The sequence below is a fragment of the Grammomys surdaster genome, unplaced genomic scaffold, assembly GCF_004785775.1.
Source record: "Grammomys surdaster isolate TR1022 unplaced genomic scaffold, NIH_TR_1.0 170, whole genome shotgun sequence".
Taxonomy (NCBI): domain Eukaryota; kingdom Metazoa; phylum Chordata; class Mammalia; order Rodentia; family Muridae; genus Grammomys; species Grammomys surdaster.
The window spans coordinates 18,151,654-18,166,583 of NW_021604618.1; the positions used below are offsets into that span (position 1 = coordinate 18,151,654).

A 14,930-nucleotide genomic window follows, 5' to 3' on the forward strand; every position below is an offset into this window, starting at 1 on the left:
CCCCCTCCCCCTCTCCCTCTCCCTCTTTTTCTGCCTTCCTCCCTCCCTCCCTCCTTACTAACTGCTCTCTTGAGGGACAACTACATTCCACAGGAGGGACTACATACCCAGTACTGTACACTTGCTGCTGACAGATAGATAGATAGATAGATAGATAGATAGATAGATAGATAGATAGACCAAACACATGACCACGTGACAAGGAAGATTATAGGCCCTGGGGGGGAACTGATTATCATTTGCTAAACTGACGTAAAGTCGTTGCCTTGTAAATATTTATGTTTATACATATTGACAGACTTTCTTCTCAGCCTTAATCAGAGAAGCCTCTCTTCAGTAGATGATGATGAATGGAAATATTCATGGCTTTGCAAAGTACTGAGAGCAGACAGATGAGGGCTAGCCCTGAGTTAAGACATTGATACCACCCACTAAGGCTTAGGAAATGCTGGGAAGGAGGGGCCACACATAGTAGAGCCAGAAGGTAAAGAGAAGAGTTACTAAGTTCCATCTTCTGGGCAAGACAGTCATCGCAATCACAAACTCGCAGCACCTGTGGATGCTTGCACTGGGTTGGCACAGGAATGAATCCATTGACAATCAAAACATGGTCGAGGAAGAACCCAGGGGCCATACCCTTTGCTGCTGGACTATGTGCTGTTGATAATATCCTGAAAGAGAACTCATTCCTTTCCATGTCCATACACCACTAGGACTCCGATGAATAGTCCTAATTCAGTGGCCACACAGATGGGTCACTAAGACTAAAAGTCATACATCTAGGCTGGAGACTGGGGTGCAGTTGATAGAGAGAGAACGGAGACATAAGAGGGTAGAAGGATAGCGTAGTTAGAATGCATGGAAGCAGGATGAAGGCGACAAAACTTTTAAACATTTTAAGTTTTAAAAAGTGAATTAGCATCAAATTCAGTAATTTAGGACAACATAATGCTGAGCTTAAAAATCTGAAAACTTGTGGCTTTACAAGTAACAATAAACTTGAGAGACTCTTCTGGCAATTTATGATGACACTGATTCTTCCTATATATAAAAATCCTGTATTCATTATTTTTCTCATTGCTGTGGCAAAATACCTAACGAAAGCAGATTAAGAGAGAAAGAAATGTTAACTGGAGCTCAAGGGGGCTGGCCGTTCATTATGGCCGAGAGGTCTTGGCAACAGGAACATGAGGCAGCTGGTCATCGTATCTACAGTCCTGACCCAGAGACAAAGATGAATGTTCCGTCTGCTTTCTGCTCTATGATTAGCTGGGATCCCAGCACAAGGGATGATGCCATCCATATTTAGGGCAGAGTTTACCTCAGTTAACCCTGTCTAGAAATTTCCTCACAGAAATGTACAATAATTTGTCTTTTAGGAGATTTGAAATCTTGTTGAGACTGTTAACCATTATGTGTCCTCAGATATTTGAAGCCAGCAGCAGCAACTATATTAGTCAAAAAATTTCTTTTTCTTTTAATTTTTTGATCTGAGGAGTGATTTTAAATTGTAGCATTCTGGTCAATCTCTTTTAAACAGGTGATAAAATAGCAATTAAGCAGTTGCCAAAAGATTGGTAGGCAATAGGAGTCCTTTCTAGTCTAAGTTATGAAGAAGACATGAAAGTTATAAAAACAAAAAGGGCTTGAACAAACGAGAGAAGAATCAAACCAGGTTTCAAAGTTTGGGCCAAGGGAAAGATGAGAAAAAAAGTGTAATTTTCAAGTCTGTATGTAGAAGCTTGGGGAGGAATCATACAAAATCATAGCCTAGCCAGATGCTCAAGAATTAGGCATCCACATGCTTGGTGTACCCCAGCTGATGGTGTACAGTGGTCCTGAAGCTGCAAGCTGCCAAAGACAAGGTTCTGACCATCAGGAGCAGTCTTTGGATATGACTTCCTTTTGTCCTTACATTGCTACTTTCCTATTCAACAGTTATTCAGTTTCTAACTTGATTGCTTGCTAGGCAGAGAGCAGACTTGAATTTGTCCTGTAGGAGTCAAGTTATCATTTGATACCCATCTACTTTCGGGATCACTTGTACATAGTGAGGAAATTGATGGGCTAAAGCCCCAGCTGCAAAGGAGAGTGGCTTCTAAGGCCACAGACCAAGTTAAAGTTTTCCAGGAGAGACACTGACGGGTTCATCCCCATGAAGATGGAGTTTGAGACCTCCATAGCCTTCATGTCAGGAACCTTAAAGCAACTTTTGAAGAAAAGATATGTAATACATGAATCACACAGCAGCTCCGTGGCTATTTATTCTACTCGATTAGTTCCTTCTGTTAGTAAGTTCCATTCTGTCTCGGTTGAAACACTGCTACCATCTCTTGTGACACGCTTTATCCAGTGCCTGCCTTCTGCTTGTCATGTGGCAATGGCTCCAAGTGACTTGAATGGCTTATTTTGTGCCTTCCCTGAAAAAAGAAGAAATCTATCTTTTGTAGTACAAGAATCAGAGTGGGAAAATAGGCCCACTGTCTCCATGGTTGGAAAACTGGAGGCCCTCACTGTGCAGTTAGTACTGCGCCTATGTACATGTAGTTAGGGCCAACTACTTGGAATTAGAAAAACCTATGGGGAGTGGGGGCTCATTCCTGTAGAAAATGTTTATTTTTCTTTTCTCAGAAATCATTGACTGCCTGTAGCTCTTCACCTAGGAGCGGGGCCTTGTGAAATTTCACTGGTCCATGCTGACTTGTATGGCTATTTATGTAGGTCTTCTTTAGGCAGCCATATAGCTGAGATGTGATGTGTAACCTCACAGCAGGCATCCTGTTTATCTAACTCTTCCCAGCACCACTTCCACAGTGTTTCCTGAACCTTAGGTTTAGGGGTTGGGTTGCCCAGTCTCAATTAGTACAACTCAGTTGTACTACTTAAAACAACTAATGTCTTTGTTTTAAGTAATGTTTTCTTCAACATATTCAAATGACTTTTTTTTCTTTTATTTTCGTGTGTGTGTGTGTGTGTGTGTGTATGTGTATATGCACATGTGTGCATGTGTGTGAGCATGCATACATGTGGAGGCCTGAAATTGGTGTTGGAGATCATCCTCAGTTGTGTTTCCACCTTGTTCAGAGGATCTCTTAACCAAACCAAGAGCTCATCGATATAGTTTATGGCTAATCTTATTTGCCAGTTTACTCTGAGGGTCTGCTGTCTCTGCCTTCTGACTCTGTAAAAGAAAGCCAGCATACCCACATTTGGCATTTACATTTATTCTAAGGCTCTGAACTCTGGTCCTAAGACTCGAAAGGCAAGCATCTCCCCTCAAATGATGTTTTTAAAAAGCTTATGACTATGGTACTGAATCCCAAGAAGCACCATTCAAATGTTTATATTATCAGGAAATAAAAACCATCACTTCCTAATTTGTCATTTTCCCCCTTTCCCCCTCAAAATAGGTGACATACTGTTCTCAGCTCTTGGGGCATTGACTCTCTTATTGAAAAAGAGCTTTTTAAAGTTATTTGAACAGATTTGCATGTAATTTGTTCAGAGGTCAGTGATTTTCCAGTAGCTAGAACTTTGGGTCACACTTGTCTATAAATAATGTTTTCTTCACATGGGCATGAGTTTGCATTGCAGCACCTTTGCACCCCATGACCAGGTGTGCACAGAGAAGGCTGCTGTTTTCCTGGGTTACGTAGAAGGGCGAGTGTGCCATTACCATCTGTGAATGAGTGGCAGACCAAAGGACTTATCCTCAGAGAAGGCAACCACACATGTGAACAACTGCTTTGATCTCCACCATCTGGCTAAACTTCAGAACTGTGCTAAAGAAAGTAGGCAGGTTTACCAGGCACATTATTGTCTCCCTGGTCCTGTTCCCACATCATCTGTTCCTAAGTAAGGTGATGGGTTACTGCCTCATGATCTCAGTATCCATACCACTTATTCATGGTAATTTCTGTCAAAAATAATTGAGGACAACCCAAGTTTATAAAACACAGAGAATGTGTAAGTCTTGGTTCAGACTACTACTTGAACTTTAACAAAATGATGTGGCAGCTGTTTTCTCAAGAGACTCCCTGAGAATTGTTTAGAATAGTCAACTCAAATAGTATTGCTTCCTACAGATGAAGTCAGTGAATGCAAGGGACCACACTGCTTGCTAGTTTTCAGAACTAGTTGCAAGAGAGGCCTGCATAAGGTAACTGGGTGATGCTCTTTTGAGATTCCATATGGGCTTTCCCTGTGTAGCGCAAACATATGTTTACAAATTTCTGTTACATGTATCAGTGATGTTGTAAGCATTTAGTCATATAAGTTTCATAGGCAATGATTAAAATGATTTTTTTAGAATCAATTTTACACTGAAGATGCCATCTTCTTATTTCTTTCCACAGTGTTTACAAGCATGTCTCATTTCTGTCAGTATCCCAAGGCAACTGAAGCTGGTAAAGATCTTGATAATAAGAACTAAGCTTAAAATTATCCAAGTACCAAAAATGGTACCCAGCTATTCCCTTCACTGACTTTCTTAACTAGATAATTGTACAAGAGGCGCTCAAGCAGACCCTACATGGGTCATTCTCTAAGCCATTTTGCTAAATATTTTCGGTTGATTCCATAGGATATTTTTGACAGAGTTGATTTCCACCAGGAACAAAGCAGGACCAGGGTGTCCTACCTAGATTTTCAATGCTTAGTACCTCACCTACACCTTCTCTTGATGTTTGTCCTATTGCCTTTCTTCTAATGTGGTAGTCCTTGGGATTTCAGACTAATTTGTAGGTGTATAAGACATTTCAGGTAGAAATTTTATTTTATAAAATATATCTACTTCCTGTCCAACATGCTCTCTCAAACACCCATGGTAGATCTGCTGTTATCTAAAGTTTCATGCATAGGACTCTGCCAACTACTGATGGGAAAGGCACGGGCAAAAATTGTATCTGTGTTCAACATATACAGACTTTTCTAATTAACCAAAGACAGTATAACAATGATTTGCATGCCATTTGTATTGAGTTAGATTACAACCAGTCAAGAGACAGTGTATGTCAGATCATGGGTGTACATTATATAGAATTATATATATTGTAGTGTTTCATGTACAGAAATTGAGCATCCATAGAATATAGTCTTTTTCAGGGGTCCTGGAAATAGTGGCTACAAGAAAACAACAGTGCACACACGCACACGCACAAGTGCATGCGTGCGAACCCTCTCACTCCCCACACTTTTCTCATTTCCGATTCCTACAGTTATCATCCAGTCTTACCTGTATTCCTCACCTGTGGAATGGCCATAACTAGTGGCAGGTGATGATTTTCTTGGCATTATTAAAGCCTATAAGTCTAGCTGTCTTAGCTAAACTGTGTACGTACAGGTGCTTAGGAATAAGATCTCTACCTGTAACAGTTAAATCTTTTGTGGTTATTTTTCTTGCGTTTCCCCCTCCCCCAAAGTTGGCTTTTCCAAAGATGATATGTCTGCAAATAGACATATGCTTTAGGTCTAGACTTGTTAATTTACCTCGGAAGAAATCAGGTCACTGTCAAATCTGGCAATGTAGTTTACAAATACTTGGCAAAAATGATCTAATTAAAAGCTTCTCTTCGATGAAAATCTCAGGAAAATGATCGTTATCACTCCTGTTTTCCTTTTCAGGATCTGTGTGCACAAAGGTATACGTCACTTCTCCTGTCATATTAAAAGTGTGTTGACTGTCTGCTAATAGTTCATCTCTTTTCCTTCTACAGCCTCCAAGTCTGTTATAAACAGTATGCTACGGGACCCTTCTCAGATTCCTGATGGAGTTCTAGCAAACCAGGTCTATCAGGTATTAATCACAGCTGCTTTCCGTGGCAATGCTGTTATCTGCCTAACCGAGTAGAGGACGCTAAACCTCATTTAATGACTGTCATCATAAACTATCAGTGAGGTCAGGGCGCACCATAAATGGCAATGCAATGTTTTTGAGAAGAACATTTTACTTTTTAATAGCTTGCTTTTATGGTAAATAAAGAAGCATGTAATTTTTGTTTTCTGTGATTAAATCTGAATAGCTTTTGATAGCTTTCTTTTGGGTGGTGGTAGGGTTGGGAGAGTAATGACTGTTTTTAGAATACTCACTGTGGTGGGGTTTGTAGTCACCCCAGCCTGTCACACCCCTCTCTTATTTGTCCACAGTGCATCGTGAATGACTGCTGTTATGGACCGCTGGTGGACTGCATCAAGCAGTATCCTTCTCCATAAAATTTTAGGTGCACAATTGACGAGCTTAGACTCGGTGGAGGAGATGTGTCTAGCTTTAACCTGACATAAAGTTCTGCTTCACAAAACACATTTCATACTCTCCTATTTTACATTCTATCGACTGGAGGGTCACTGCAGACCTTTCTTTTCTACCTCTTAGGAAAGATCAGCTAGGCCACAGCAAGATGTCAGTACAGCAGGTGCATATCCACATGCTCATTTCAGACTGCTTGGTTTTCAATGAGTTTAAAGGTGCAGAGTCATTAGGCAGGTAACATACTGTCTTGGAATGTATCTAACCATCCCAGTGGCCATTTTTTAAAATATAACAAAGTTCCATTTAAAATGGACCAAATTGAGTTGAGTGTTCTAGAATAAATTTTGAGCCTGGAGTTAAAGGATGATAGTATTAAAATGTCACCAGAGACTGTCACATTTTAAAGGGCAGTGGACTCTCGTTGCTTAAATACTGATTGCAATCTGCACTTCCACTTAGATCCCTAACAAACATTTTTAGAGAAACCATGCTAATTTTTCCCTTGGGACTGACTTTAAGGCTGTGAAAGCAGATGTCCAGTCGTTTCTTATTAAAGCCGTTGAGTTTCCTAAGGAGTTAATGTCTACTTCTTAAAACAAGGCTGGGTGAATGGCAGCAGTTGCAGTAAAGGAGAGATGATCCATAAACAAAATGACATGGCAGTGAGAATTTTGTTAACACCATAGGGAAAAGGAGTAGTTACTTACACAATACTCATAATTTTTGGTAGAGATCATTAAAAAACTCTGCCTTCCTGAGCTAGATTTTGTTAGCAGGAGTGGCAGAGGGGCCAGCTGTGACTCAGTGACCAACAGTCAGTTTTTGTTGGATTCTTACGAAAGCTGAATATGTGTGTGCACATATATGTGTGCAATGTGCATATATGTGTGTGTGTGTGCACATATATGTATATGCAATGTACATATCCATATGAGCACATATGTTGGTGTATGTGTATATCTATTTATGTCCTGGGTTTAAAAAGGCTTAGGCTCAGTTAGAAAAATATTTTGAAACATGGTTCTGCTATGTTGTCCAGGCCCCCCCCCATTCTTCTTGTCTTCCTCTACTTTGTGTTGGGTTTTGCAAGTGTGCACGGCCACACTCAGCTAAAATGTTTTGCAAAGAAAATTACTTCCTTTCCTAAAAACATAGTTACAATTTGGCATAATCTTTGAACTGAGCCCTCTTGAAAAATTATTGCATAACTAGTATGTAGCTTTTTACATACTCGTCCTCTGATCTGGTCCCCAAGCTAAAATGAACCAAACCATGGTATTACCAAACCATGGTATTATCAAAATCTGGCTTTTTTTTTATTAGACCAAAGTGAAGGTATGCTTCTATTTTCAGTGTGAAATTAATGGTAGTGTTAAAAGTTGTCGGAGCGCTAGCCCCGCAGTGCCACAGTGATAAACTTAAGCACATTTATATAACAACTGACACCATCTCAGAGTGTCTCGGGCTGAATTACATGCTAATTCCAAAGCACATAAAATAGTTAAAAATCAATTTAAAGTTAAGGTTTTAAAAGCATAATGTCTTTTGAAGGATTGCATATTGATTTTAAATATAACTCTCTAATTATATATGCATGGACTAAAGTATGAAGTCAACTGCTTTGTAAATGCCAGGAGGCTATTTTTCAGTAATAGTTGAGACGCTTACGGGAAACTAGATTGCTGTATCGCTGGCGAAGAAAATGGCTTGTGAGGTTATTTACAAGTTTTGCCCCATGGTCACTACCATACATCAATAATAGGTATCCTTATAGACAGTGTCTAAGTGTTTCTGCTTATGGAGCATTATAAATTCTGTCTAGAATATTTTCCCTGTATACATACATAGTTTTTGCCATTATTCACATTCTCTTTTGGCTGTATGTTGTCAGTAGGATTTAATGTACTATATAATCTCAATTGATAAATATAATGACGTATGTGTATAAATTATATTCACTGACCAGATTCTAATTTTTGCAGTTCCATTATGCTTATTACCAGTAAAAATTACTGCTTTTATTAAGCTTTATTTTCTAGACCTTGCAGGTTTTTTTGTCTATATCAAACAAAGTATATGTTAGTATATCAAAAAGTATATCTTTCGAAAATTTAAAATTGATGATTGCAGTATCTGCAGAATCAGACGTCGTGAGAAGCTTGTGGAGAGACTGGCTGTGTCTATGCGTTGAAGGTCTGTCAGTTTCATACACTGTAAATAAGCTTGCGAAGATGTTCCCTAGACTGATCAACAGGAATTATGTTATTTCACACTGGATGAAATTATTGGTTTACTTTGTAAGTGAGAAATGCTTTGCTGTGTGATCCTGATAATTTGGTAATGTTTGCCTCGATTACTCTCACTAAAGTACGTCAGCAGTGTTGTACAAAGGAAGCACACATCTGGTAGGATGGAATAGATACAAAACCTCCTTACTCCATTATGAAAATGTTACAAGGAGGTATGTGTGTACAGAGAATAAAGTAAATTAGTCATTTGCTAAAGTGACATAGCACTATGTGTGTGTTTGTGCTTGTGTGTGTGTGTGTCTGTGTGTTTATTTTTTGTTGGTTTCATTAATTAATTAATTATTCGTGTGAGTAAGGTGTTTTCCGACCTATACATTTGCCTCTATATCTCATGTCCACCAAGAAAACTCAGTGAAAAAGCAGTCACTTCAACTTTCCAAAGTGGGACTCAAGGCCAGAGCTGTTAGACATAGGTCTGAAGCTCTCTAGGCAAGGGGACAGGATGACGCAGGAAGCATCAGGGGCTGTGGGTTTCATTTCTCTACCATCAGTAACCTCAGTTTCATGATTCAACATTTTAGATGTAAATAATTTACAACAATATAAGTGAGAGCACATTTATGTGGAAGGAAGTAAATAATTTAGTTAGAAAATGTGGGATACCCTGGTAATGACTTACCATTGAGATTTACCCATCAAGTGCCTTCAATGGAGTCAGAAACTGTGTGAAATTCTGTGATTTAGCATTTTTCTGTTTCCTTTATTTGATTTCTAGTTAATAATTAAATAAGTACAGTCATGTAAGAAGGAATAAAAACAGGGCAGGGGCAGTATTGGTGGCTTGGCCTTGTTCTGATCATGGACAAATAGGACTTTGTTTCTTGAATTTCAGCAATAGTAACCTGTAACCCATTGATAAAGAGCAGGATAATTTTCTGTTTTTTCTTAACTAGTGATATATAAGTTGCCTTTGATTTAAGTTGAGTGCTTGCAGTACATGATCAGGAAAACCCTCTGTGGTAAGTCAAGAGGTGCTGTACCCATGTTGCTGTTACAAGGTTGGGTGGGTGGACAATGAAGGAGGTAACCCTGACTGTTTCTACTAACTGCTTTCAGAAGGACTGATGGACCAGGAGAGGGTAACACTTTTTGAGACTTAGTATTCCCTCTTTCCTTCAGAAAAGAAAACAAACTTCAAAGTATTGACATTGGCTTCATTATTTGAGTCATAGAACCTTGAGCCCAGTCCTCAGCATTTCTGAACCGTACTTTACATGACTGAGAAAATGTTACTGAGATTATCTACTCTTGGCATTGCTGTGTAGATTCCAAGCTGTCAGCGTTTAGCATAAAGCATTTTACGTGGCCCTTAGGAATCGTTAAGTATTAGAAAGTAATATAGAATTCTGATGCTTTTGGGAAAGTTGTGATCGAACACAGGCCTCGGAGTGAGCTAGTTCCTGCCTTGTTTGCTTGTTTTTTCTCCTTTATTGCCAGAGATGGAACACAGGTTATCAAGACAGCTAGGTAGCCACTGTGCTGTGCTCCCAACCCCTCATCCTTGACTTTCCCACACATTAACTGCCTCTGTACATTTTCTTCTCTGATTCTCTTCCCTCATCTGTAAAACAAGCTTTTTATACTTATGAGGATCAGATAACATACTTACATCACTTGATATGATGCTGGCCATCAAGACACCACTGGAACAGTTTATATGTTTCTGTGAACACCTGTTTATGTGCATTTGTGTGCTTAAAAATGGAGAGAGAAAGAGAGAGGGGGAGGGAGGGAGGTGGGGAGAGGGAGAGAGAGGGAGGGGGAAAGAGAGGAAAGAGAGAGAGAGAAAGGGAGGGGAAAGGAGGAAGAGAGAGAGAGAGAGAGAGAGAGAGAGAGAGAGAGAGAGAGAGAGAGAGAGAGAGAGAGAAACCCTTTTTATCACAGGAAGTAAAGCCAGAGCTGATGACTGGCAAATGGATCTCACACGTTTCTAGACTGTAAGATTGAAAACCATTAGGGCAAAGACTGGGTTAGTTACTGTTCTTTCTCCATCTTAGTGAGTGTTTAGTTGACATGTGCTAAGTTGAATTGGAGATTTGTTTGTAGCATAAATTAATATATATTTTAAGTGACTTCCCTCTTTTTAAAAGAAATTAAAGTCACAATGATTTATAAATCATTGCTTGCCAAGGTATGTGTTATAAAAAAAATTCTTCTGATTTACTTAAATGAGGGAAGAATACATACAGAAATTTCCTTCCTCAGAGGCGTAATCTGGGTTGGAAGTCTTGTGTATAATTACCATAATTCTTCATTTGATCTCAACATATATTATTGTTAATAGAGTATAGTATTAATATATAGTTGGTATTAGAATTTTACTGTTAAGCCCCTCTATGTGTTTTGCCTCCTTAACTGAAATGTTTAGTGCTATTGGCTATGAGCATGAGGTCCTGCTGAGAGACTTGCTTCTGAAGAAAAACCTGTCCTTCCTAGGTAAGTGTTGCTCCAGCCCTCTGCCTTAAGTGTCTTCATGGGTACTTAAAGATGAGCATTTTCGGTCTTCCACCTGCAGGTACCGTGTGCTAAAGGGAGAGAGAGGATAATGACTGATGCTCTGCATGCTACCTTTTATTGATTTAGACCCACTCCCCTATATACACAGCACATGCACAGGCTTGCAATTAATATTTTATAGAATAAGTGGCTGAAAAAATGCTTTAATATCTTTGGCAGTATTAGTTTTGGTGTCATGAGATATTAACCACAATCTAAGCCTTATGAGAGGAAGAAACAAAGAAATATTGTCTATAAAATGCTTTATATATTAAAGAGAATACTTAGAAAAATTCATGTTAGGTATGTTCATCTCCTCATATAGGGAAGTCCTGTTATTGAAAAGCAAAATATTAAGCTTTTATTGCTTTCATGCCAGGTATTAATTGCATCATAGATTTAGTATGATTTTTCAAAATCCCCCTATGTCTGCATTCATATGTGACCCAGTAGAGAATTTTACTGTTCAGTGTTATTTCTTTCATCTCTACATCGTCAGAAGTAAAGCCTGGAACAACATCTATATAATAGTGGGGCATGGCAACCATAAAGCATCCAACGAAGCATTAATTTTTCTCCTCTGTTGTATCTGTGACAAGTAAAAAAAGATGAACAGCAGTTGTGATAGTGAGCAGATTTGTGCAGACATCGAGGAAACTTTATAGTATAATTTTAGGGACTAAAAGGGAAAACATAGTCCATTACTTAATTTTATTGTAAAATGGACCAGACACTGGCTAAGGAAAGTTAAATCCGTAAAACCTAGGCTAAAGGTTTTCATACTTCCCAGTCGTTTAGTTCATAACCTGGAGGAGAGTGGAGTAGGGTGCACTACAAGCTGAGAACAGTCACAGACATTCACCAATTAAAGAAAGTTGATAAATTAGGAACGTGCTCTCCAGTCACTAAATTTGGACAGTAGAAACAGGCGAGTGTTTTGACATGAAAAGGGCACGTAAATTGTAGAGCCTTCAGAAATAATGTAGTGTGTGAGTATGTTTCCTTTTAAAAACACGTAATGCTAAATAAAATGGGTATCAGCCCAGAGCTAGTAATAATGGGTGCCCATGAGGCACTCTATTGTGTTTTAGAATGGTAGTGTTCTGATAGTATTATAACGTGTATGACCCACCCGTTATCCAGATGCAGGTCATTGTAGTTGTCTTCCCTGAACTCCCTTGTGTCATTCTTCGGCACCACCTGTTTATGGACAGTCACACCCCCCCCAGGCCCACTTGTTTGTCTAGCTTAACTTTTGTATGCTTCCTCCCTGAGGACTAGCAGACTCCAACAGGAAGGAAAATCACAGAGAGTTTAGATGTGACCTAAACTTAAGTCTAGAATCTCAGATAACTGTAACTGAGTATGTTTGGCTAGACTCACTTCAAGTCACAAATGCCAATGCTGCAATATGGTCAAATAACTGTTTCCAATTGCAGGAATGTACAGAAATACTTACATATTGAATTTGATGGGTCCCACATACTCCATTCGGCTCTGGGCTATTCAGTGAATTATTTGATGGAACTGTATTGGTTGTGTGAGTTCTCTTGAAGAAAATGTGAACAAATTATCTGTTGTTGGAATTCTTGTTGGTCTAAACAAATTATATGCTCTTTTACTTTTTCCCTTGTATCCTGCCAGCTACAAGCCATCCATCCCATCTTCCATTTTTCTACTTGTGTCTTTTCTCATTGCAATTCCTCTCTTCTGAGAGCAGGTTCTTTCTAAGTAAACAGCTCAGACTCACTTGGATGTTTTATAGCCCAAAGCAAAGGGCAGGCAACAGCCTGCTTGTGATCGTGGTTCATATGTGCTTCTTTCAGAAATTGCAATGTATTGTTAAGTTCACTAGCTATTTGGGGAGCATCTCCATAGTCCCTCTTCATTAAAGAAGTATGTCACACCATTCAAAATAGAGGACAGATACTGTAAGAGTCCCCATTACAGAGACTGTGTAACTACTCTCCGCACACCCAATGTCCCGTAAATTCTGGTAGTCCCTGTTTGAGTGCCAGTTCTGTAGTGTGACTTTGCTTGATGAGACTTGAACAAACATTGATCACATAAGATAGGTCATCAGTGAAACACCAAAGAAAAGGTTCCACCCAACTCATGCTTGAACCAGTGAACCAGTGAGTTTATTGGAGTTATTTACAGGCCCGTGTGACTCAGAGGCAGCTGTATCACAGATAAGTCCACCCCGCTGTAACTGAGAAAGTTCTGTGCTGGAGCTTACTGTAAAACATACAATCAGTTCCACTGGAGGAAGGCTCCTCTCCCAGACAGATTCCCACTGTTTTTATAGGCGGTGGGAGTGGCTTTATGAGTCTTGCAACTTGCTGAACCTTTTAAGTTTTGTAAGCTTTCTGAGTCTTAGGAGACTTGTCTTCTTCTGGAAGATGGTGTATGTCAATTCAGAGGAAATAGGTACCTAACAATACCCTAAGAAGACATCTAACTAATATTTTTAAAAATGACTAGTAGTAAGCTTAGACAAATCCTTTCAGTAATTTCAGTTCTATTTGGTGTATTTCCTCATTAGAATACAAACACTTGTTTGTTTATTTTATGCATTCTAAGTGTTCCAGTGTAGCAGCAACCTAACACATGTTTACTTATGGTTAAAACATGAAAATCTAAATCTTGTATGAAATATTGTGTGGAATCATTGTTCTTTTACTCCATAAATACCTCCTTGGTGATTAATTAGCTGCAAAGATTGTGCCAGGCAAATTCAAATAGATGATCATTTTAAAAGCAGTATGGGAAAATATCATTATATAAACAGATTGCTAATCTAACCATTTTTTCTTGCTTATGTGTCTATTTCTTGAATTCTGTTGTAGACATTGTAAATGTTTGCCTCATTCTTTAATAGGCAGAAATAATTTCTCTTTCTTCCTATGTCTGTCTGTCTGTCTGTCTGTCTGTCTCTCTCTCTCTCTCTCTCTCTCTCTCTCTCCCCTCCCCCACTCTACTTCTAATCTAGTTAGTTTTACAAAACAGCCTTTCTTATTGCTTATTATTTAACTATTCTTTCTAATTTAGAGCTCATGACTTCCCTTTACATATTTTTTTCTGTTATAGAATTTCCACTCATTGTATTTTCTCTGACCTCTCTACCTCTCACCAATAGAAAAGAAATCCAAGTACCATTTTTCTATTTTTAATTCTGTTTTGAGTTTTCTTGTCTTGTAGCTATTAGCTGAGCAGTTTCAGTGATATAGGACTTAGCGAGGCAAGTACTGGAAGTGTGGTAGAAGGGTGGTCTTGATGACTGGAAATATACATTTACTCCTACAGATTTATCCTGCCTTAAAAACTTACCTGTTTCATATTATCCAAATAAATATTGAAATAAGACACATCGAAGATGAATAAATAATTTTAATTTCACTAACTAAGAAGTGCAATTTATTCCACAAGTTAGCTAGTGAGCTGAGTAATGTTGTAAGGATACATCAATTAAGGTCCGGCTTTTGCAGAGCCCTGGTCCCTGTTCCAAGGGGAGCGTGGCTCTGTCTAGTGTATGTTATTAGGAGGTATACACATGGTATATTCCCAGTAGAAGTAAATGTGCTTGGGGTGACTTTTTAAGTACTCTGAGTATTTTTTTTAATCTACTTTGTATTTTAATTACTTTGTAGTTGAGTGTGTGTGTGTGTGTGTGTGTGTGTGTGTGTGTGTGTGTAGGTATGTGCACATGGGTGCAGCTGCCCACAGAGACCAGAGGCTTCAGATCACCTGGAGTTGGAATTACAGGGGGTTGTGTGCTGCTCTATGTGGGAGCTAGAGATAAAGCTTGGGTTCTTTGCAAGAATAGTTTATATTCTTTACTATTGAGCTCTCCCTCTCCCTCTCCCTCTCCCTCTCCC

At 39.0% G+C, this 14,930-nt stretch overlaps 1 protein-coding gene across 4 annotated transcripts in view; it reads left to right on the forward strand.

Moving 5' to 3' along the window:
• CUNH15orf41 (chromosome unknown C15orf41 homolog) overlaps window positions 1-14,930 on the forward strand; it is a 197,977-nt gene that overhangs the window by 80,549 nt on the left and 102,498 nt on the right. For all 4 annotated transcript variants that reach the window (XM_028767111.1, XM_028767112.1, XM_028767113.1 and 1 more), the window contains 3 exons: window positions 5,715-5,794; window positions 6,145-6,194; window positions 10,925-10,992. In XM_028767111.1, coding sequence (XP_028622944.1) covers window positions 5,715-5,794; window positions 6,145-6,194; window positions 10,925-10,992 — 198 coding nt within the window. The remainder of the gene's footprint in view (window positions 1-5,714; window positions 5,795-6,144; window positions 6,195-10,924; window positions 10,993-14,930) is intronic.